Source organism: Sinocyclocheilus anshuiensis, unplaced genomic scaffold (genome assembly GCF_001515605.1).
Source record: "Sinocyclocheilus anshuiensis isolate Anshui unplaced genomic scaffold, SAMN03320099.WGS_v1.1 scaffold72, whole genome shotgun sequence".
In the NCBI taxonomy this organism is placed as follows: Eukaryota; Metazoa; Chordata; class Actinopteri; order Cypriniformes; family Cyprinidae; genus Sinocyclocheilus; species Sinocyclocheilus anshuiensis.
This window is the reverse complement of record NW_015554073.1, coordinates 1,253,077-1,260,836: the sequence shown is the minus strand read 5'-3', so window position 1 is coordinate 1,260,836 and position 7,760 is coordinate 1,253,077. Positions and strand designations below refer to the sequence as shown.

Here is a 7,760-nt window from a genome sequence, read left to right as displayed (position 1 = left end):
GGGGTCTTGCTTTGGTGTTGCCACCCCTCATAGACCCCATGCCACCCTAAAAATTATTTTCTAGATCCGCCCCTGCATCCCACTCAGAACTGCTGTTTCTGTCTCATTTTTGACAAGAAATGCGCCATCACGCACTGTAGACTGTATCATTTCATATCAAATGCCGTAGTTATGTCATCAGTTAAGTTATGAAGTTACCAAAAAGGCAATTAAAGCTGCCTTAAAACTATGCGTGTATGTATGTATTTGTTATACGAGTCACATTTAAGAACATGTCTCTGAAATGCAGTGGTTTTACAAACTGTATTGGAGCACCCCAGCACTGTCTCCCTCATCTAACACCCTCGGTTCAACTCAATTCAAGTAGTAGAAACTTTAAGACCTGAAGTGGGTCAGAAAAGGTAAAAAGAGTTGAGAGAAAATATGATGCGCGTCAGATCCGTGTCACGTTCAGCAGCACCAGCTCTTAAAGAAATAACAGCCAAAATAAGCTAATAACCAGCCTCTGTGATGTCTATTAATCAAAGGATAGTGAAAAGAAGAGGAAAAATAACTTTTATAGCTTTAAGGATTCATCTATATTTAATTTAGAATTTAGTGTTTGATAACTTCCATTTTGTATATTGTATATTTCTGCTGAAGGGCACAGGTAAATATGACATTTATTATAATCAGGCCCGTAACCAGGCCACCAATTGAGAGAGTTGCGAGTGAGGGTGCGGGCGCAGCCAGAATCCAGCTATCATAAGCGTTTTTGGACTTGTCTTTTCCACTTAATTTAACACTTTAGAAAGTTAATGAAGTAGGAAGTCACAGTTTAGAGTCAGCGATATCTTTATCTTATCTTATTTGAAAAAGTTTGGAAATAATTTTGGTTTATTTTTATTTATTTTCAGTTTTTTTGTTTGTTTTAGTATCAATATCTGGCAACACTGCATCGCCGGCACTTAAACTTAAAGCAATCAAAAAAGCCCATGGACAGGTATTTGCTGACAGGATACGACATTCGGTAGGGAAACTGGTATGATCATATCATATGAACATCTACATGTCTGTCTCCTTTAAAGTGTTTATAGTGTATATAATGAGTTGTATTTGTGGGTTATTATAACACAATTCTTTAACACCAACCCCCATCATCACATCCCCCCGGCCCTCACTAATTTTCAAAGCCATGATTATAATGGGTTTATGTGAAGATTGTTTAAAGTTCACTTAAATTAGAAGTTATTTTTTAAAGACTAATAAATGTTGAAATTGATAAATCTCAATTATACTGTAATGTTGAATGGCTACAGTCAATGGTTAAATATTAGGAAAAAAAGAAAAATTTCCTAGAGACATCAGTAGTACTGGTATCAGTGATACTCGCCTTCAGTCATAAAAAAAACATGCCACTAAAACAAATATTTAAAATATACTGTCTTTATGTTGTTTCTACATTAAATTGAAGATTGTGAAATTATTGCAATATAGAAGTATATTTAAAAACTTAAATATCTGCTAAACTAAATATCGTTAATCGTGATTCATTTCATAAAAATAATTTTTTTAATTGATTGACAGCACTAATTTAAAGCTAGTGACCTGAGAAAGCAAATTATGGCTAGTTTTTAGTAGCTTACAGTGTAGTATAATTATATATATATATTTCATATATTTATATATAATTTAATTTTTACTTTAATTGTGTAAAATGATTAAAAGTGTAAATGTTCACTGACTGTGGTGGTTTGTAATGTCATCTGTAGTCATTCAGTATCTTGCTGTGCTGTATGTCTGTTTGGCCAGTCGACAGTAATGTCAGACTGACAGTTTTTCATGTCTCTGCTCTGAGGTCCTGCAGGGATGCTGGCCATGATTCCTCTGTCTCAGTCAAAGTGGATGTGAGGTCATTTATGTATTAAGCCAAAAAGCAGGACACCCTCTTCAGTACTATTACTATTACTAATAACAGAGGTTATTCAACCTTACACCCTGCCAGAAAGGAGCTCCCTTGTGGCATTCTCTGTCTAAAAAAATATCAACAGAACTCCTTTGCCCTCCGTCTCAGGGTGAACATCTACTTATGCTTGCTGCCAAATTTATCAGACTCTAGAAGAGTAAATTTGCTGGACGAAAACTCTGAACCTGGTGTCCGTGGTTCCCTGAACCATCTGCTGCATATATTACAGCTGCATAAACCACAATCATTATACATAATTACAATTTATACTTCGTAACATGCGCACATCTGATTGTGCTCAAAGGCAGTTTGGCTCATTCCTGGTTTCAGTCTGTGTGTGGTTTGTGGCTGATTTTGAAAAAGCATAAATTGTCATGATGATGTGAGATTTGACCTCTCTGACTTGCCTCACCTGTGTAGCAGTTGTTTGAGTCAGAGCTGGGATATTTCACCTGCTATGAGACTTTATGTACTGTCATTTAACTGCTTTATGAATCATGAGTTTATAAATATGGAAATTTTGTGTTATTTAAAGATGATTTGTTTCCTTTTTCATTTATTTTTTTCTTTTAGGTGCTCAGATCATTTTGTTTAAAATGTGTTTGCCATTTGAAGTAGTTTTTAACTGTAGATTTTGAGCAGTCTACATAATCATTGGACATATATTCATCATAAATTGACCAATCAAACCTGCCTTCCATGGCAGCATGGCATTTTTTAAGAGCTTCCAGCAAAGTCTCCCCTCCATGTCTGCCGTATTGGAATCGGTGTCAGAAAAGGTTGATGACCTGGCTTATGCACTGTGATGTCACATTCACGGTGAGCGGAGAACTCGCTGAGCATGTCAACACCATCATCCACAAAGTCCAGGCCGAGGAGCTGAAGAGGATTCGTAAGAAGGAGGCGGAAGAGAAGGAGGCTGCAGCATGGCAGGCCCAGGAAAGAGATCCTTTTCTGGGTAGGACTGAAATCCAGACCCAGGCTGCATGTGGCCTAGTGAAGGACCCTGAGCCTCAGACTACAGGCAACGACACCGGTTCACTGCTGTTCACTGAGACTTTCTCTACAGAAAGCGACCTCTCACAGGCTCCTGACACACTGAAAGAAAAGTTCAAAGTGCAAAATGGGGCCGACTCACTTTCTGTACTACAACAAAATGGATCCTGTGTTATAGAAAGAACTGAGTCCACTAAACTAAAAACATCTAGAAGCCCAGCAGATGGTGGTGAGGAGAAGAAATCTAGTAATAGTGAGAGACCTGCTGAAGGTGAGAGGATAAGGCTGCTGATTTTCCCCTCAGTTATCTGAACCTCACTGGATGACTGTGTCTAAAAAAAGAGAGCCATCATCTTTTCTTTCTTTAAAATCCACCTGGACTCTTTCAAACTGGTCTGGGTCTGTCTGATCTCTTCATCTGGCGGGAATGATCTTTGCTGCGGTCAAAATGCTGCTTCACTTTCCCTCCCTTTTATCTATACGAGAAAACTTGAACTCTCTGTGGTTGCTGACACCTTATATGTATCTCTATTTCATGCTTTTCTCCCTGTCTCTTATTCCTCTTTATGTGTAAAAAATACAGGAGATTTATTATTTATATTTTGGCTAAAATAATATGACTGTATTACCTGAATGCTTATTATGTGAGAATGTTTTCATTGTTAAACTATATCGCCCTCTAGTGTTTGTGCTGAAGATTAGAGTTGTTTTTGGTATGGCAATGTTACAGAAATGCTAAACAGGCATGAGGATATACATTATCTGTAACATAATATACACAGTTTTTTTATTGATTGAATTCCCCTAGTTTAAGAATTTAAATGATACATTATATATAGATCTTTATATTGCACTTTTCTATCATCTTTATTACAAAAGTATATTTATCAAGTCATATTATTTCATAAGTCATTGCACATTTTCTCTTCTTTTGTTACCTTTATTTGGTGACATACCAGTGCTACAATCTATAAATAGGTTGTTGAGAAAAGGTGGAGAACATTTGACTGTGCTAAAACTTTCTCAAATGATTTCTTCTTGTGCTCAAAATTCAAGCGCATGTTCGTGTTGTTTTTAAATTGTCCCCCTTTCTTTCCTCGTTTTCTTTGTCTCAGATAAGAGCTGTGTGAATGCAGACTATCACTGCTCGTCGTCAGACAGTGATGATGAGGTGATTGGCCAGTACCAGGAGGCTGTGTCTCGATCGCAGGGTCTCCAGGGTGGTTCAGCGGGGACTAACTCACACCACCAGAAGGGCTATGGCTGGGACACACGGCAGAAATACTACCCCCTAGCGGCTGAATATGATGGCTACAGCAGCGAGGCCTCAGCAGATGATGGTAAATTTACACCTCACACAAAAAGCTGCTTTCTTTCAGCTCATGAGACATTTATGTGGGGTGAAAGTGGAGTTTAATGCTCATTGTGAAAGCGGAGAGTGATTGTTTTTTGAGGGGTTACTTTTCATTCCAAATTATGTATGCCATGGTTGAATAGGAAACTCTGTGCTAAAATGGGTTTCTAAATGTTTGGGGTTATGTTTTTGAAATAAGTTTATTCTGCTCACCAAGGCTGCATTTATTTGATCAAAAATACTTAAAAAAAACAGTAATGTTGTGAAATACTAGTGCAATTTAAAATACCTGCTTTCTGTTTTAAAATATTTTAAAATGTGAAGGGAAATCTGAATTTACTCCAGTCTTTAGTGTCACATGATCCTTCAGAAATCATTTTAATATGTTGATTTGATATTCAAGAAACATTTCTTGATTTCAATTCTTAACTTTTCTTTTACATTTACATTTAATTATTTAGCAGACACTTTTATCCAAAGCGACTTACAAATGATTATTCTTGATTATCAATGTTGAAAACAGTATTTTGTTTGGAAAGTAACTTTCATAACATTATGTTTTTAATGTCTCTTTTGATCAGTGTAATGTGCCCTGCCCTTGCTGAATAAAAGTATTGATTTCTTAATTAAAAAAAAAAAAATCGCACTGACCCTACAATTTTGAACAGTAGTGTGATGTGTAAGTATGATTTGTGTATGATATGTATGATTTGGCATCTGTGATGCCTGGCCAAAGCAAGTAGTATGGAACCCACATAAAACCATGCTTTTCCATTACATTAGATGGCGCTGCTCAACTACTTATATTCTGCTTAGGGATGTTTGTTTTTCACAGGAATTTTGGCGTCACTCAAATTTTATTTTATTTTTTTAAAGAACAGTCAGTAACAGACACTGTAGAAAAATCTGAATGAAACCTGTTTTCAATAAAAATGACTGTGGGTTGCTCTTTCTCTGGCATGAGTGATTCTTACATAGAGCAAAGGGTTTAGATCATGAGATATCAAATGAATCAGGACAGTTCTGGAAGAACACATTTTTGTGTAAGAAGCCAGAACACGCTTTTTCTCCTTTCTTATACACAAACACACTCTCTTCCACCACACATTAGTTTAACTCACACAGCTACAGTATAAAGAAAGATGAGAGAACAGAGTAAGAGAGTTTTTGGCTCTGTTCTGCTTCTCACGGAAAAGGAGATTATCATGTTATTCTGTGTTTTGGATGACGATGACGGTCTCTGCTTTTATATCCAACAGATACAGGGCTGTAAGATGATTTTTGTACTTCCAGTTGCCTATTTCAGTTGTCTGCAATTTGTGCTGGAATCATTGCAGTTACTGCCATAAACAGAGTAGAGAGATTACAGAGGGCTATGAAGAGAAAGAATGAAAATGTGTCAAAGGGAAGGGCTGTCAGAAACAAAAAAGCAGGAAGCTGGTGGATATGTCTCTCTGATTTCCCTCTCTGTTTCTGTGAACTACTGCACAGAGAGACAGATAGAGCTGCATGCTTTTCTCGTGAGCTGTTTTCCTGGAGGCAGGAGAGGCTGTAGCCTCAGGCCATCTGTATAATACATGAGCTAACACACACACATTTACATATACACTTACACACTCATATTGCTTGACTGCTCGCAAACACATAAAAAACACACACAAAATCATGCTGTGCAGACATACCGACATTCTTATATTCATACCTAACAAGTGAACTGAGTGTTTGTTAACTTGAAAATTAAGTTAACTGAGCCGTAAATGTCTTGTTACTAATCGCTCAGTGAAGTCCTGATGATACTGAATTTTATAGCTATGGCATGCATATATTCTGGCATTCTGATCAAATTGAAACATGAGAGATGTTTGACATGAGAGTTGATCAAAACATCATTGAGATATAGACACACTCTCTCATACACACAGACAGACATTTCTCTTGCTCTTGTTCATAGCCGCAGGTTGAAAATGCTGCAGTGTTTATGATCAAAGATGTCATTCAGCATTGAGGCACAGAAGGCGAGCGGACGTGCTCCTCCATCATCTTAATCATAGTGATGTTTCTTTCCTCCATCCTCATTCAAAGTGAAAAGTTTCCATCTTTTGTACTGTCATATCTTGATGCTTCTCTGTTTTCGGGTTATGAAATGTTTAAAACAAAGAAATGTTGTGATGTAAAATGAAGAAGTAATATTTCTGATTCTGCTCTATTTCTAGGTCATAAAGTAAATTTGTGACATTGATCATGTGAACTTCAGATGTTCTTGCATTCATTGAAGCACAAGATGCTCTTTGTATTATTCTTAAATCATGCTGGAGATCATGCATCAGCAGTTGGATTTACATAATCAGCTCAAGTGCATACTGTCATTAAAGCATTAATAATAATAATCATTTGAAAAGTTAAACTGCAAAAACTGTTTATTGTTTTTGTTGTTGGTAATAACTTAATAACTTGTTGTTGTTGTTGTTGTTGTTTAATTCATAATAATTATAGTTGTCGTTTAAAAATAATAGCAATAATTTTTATTAAAAATTGTATTATCAGCATAATCTGAAACTGGGAAATAGATTAATAATAATAATATAATAATAATAATAATTTAATCATTTTCATTACAAAATGTATTATCAGCATAATAATTTGAAAAGTTAAGCTGCAAAAACAGTTGTTGTTTTTGTTGTTAGTAATTGTTGTTGTTTATGAATAATAACAATAATTTGTCATTTTTATTACAAATTGTATTATCAGCATAATTTAAAACTGGGAAATAGATTAATAATAATAATAATGCTTTATTATCATTATTATTCTAATAACAACTATTATTGTTGTTATTATTATTACAGTTTTCGATTATTATCCTAATATTCCAATTAGTAACAAAAGTTATTATATTAAATGAGAAATAATAAAAAATATTATTACTGAGAACTAACATCTAGGACGTGAGGGAGTTTAGAGAAAGGGGATAACTAATCCCCCACTTGAAAATTCACAGCATCAGCAATGTCTCTTCCCAATAGTCAGAACCAGTTACCCCAGCCACACTCCAACAGAAGCGTGTGCATGTGTGTGAGAAAGAGAGAGAGAATGCGCTGTATTTATGAGATCGCTAAATCTTCCTGTCCTGACCAGCAGCATGTTACTATGGCAACAGCCACTTGGTTCATTCTCTTTACAGAGCAGTTTAACTTGTAGAGTGAATGCAGGTAAATCAGGCCACGTTTTGCCATTCATCTCAATTTCAGAGTCTCACAGAGCCGCTAGAAGCATCAGCATATCCCCTAAATTTCTTCATTTTCTGCATTTGAAATGCTGAAACACACTGATTTGTTTAATTTAATCATACGCATACACATGCACAGTGATTTGTAGCTCTTGGAGGACAACTGAATGATTTATGAAGATGCAGGTGTAAGAGATAGTCTTACTACACTGTAAAATCAGGCTTTGACCTTTCTTGAA

At 35.9% G+C, this 7,760-nt stretch overlaps 1 protein-coding gene across 1 annotated transcript in view; it reads left to right on the top strand.

Moving 5' to 3' along the window:
• LOC107668771 (synaptotagmin-14-like) overlaps positions 1–7,760 on the top strand; it is a 60,744-nt gene that overhangs the window by 34,805 nt on the left and 18,179 nt on the right. Inside the window, exon 5 of the mRNA XM_016460752.1 lies at positions 4,057–4,281. Coding sequence (XP_016316238.1) covers positions 4,057–4,281 — 225 coding nt within the window. The remainder of the gene's footprint in view (positions 1–4,056; positions 4,282–7,760) is intronic.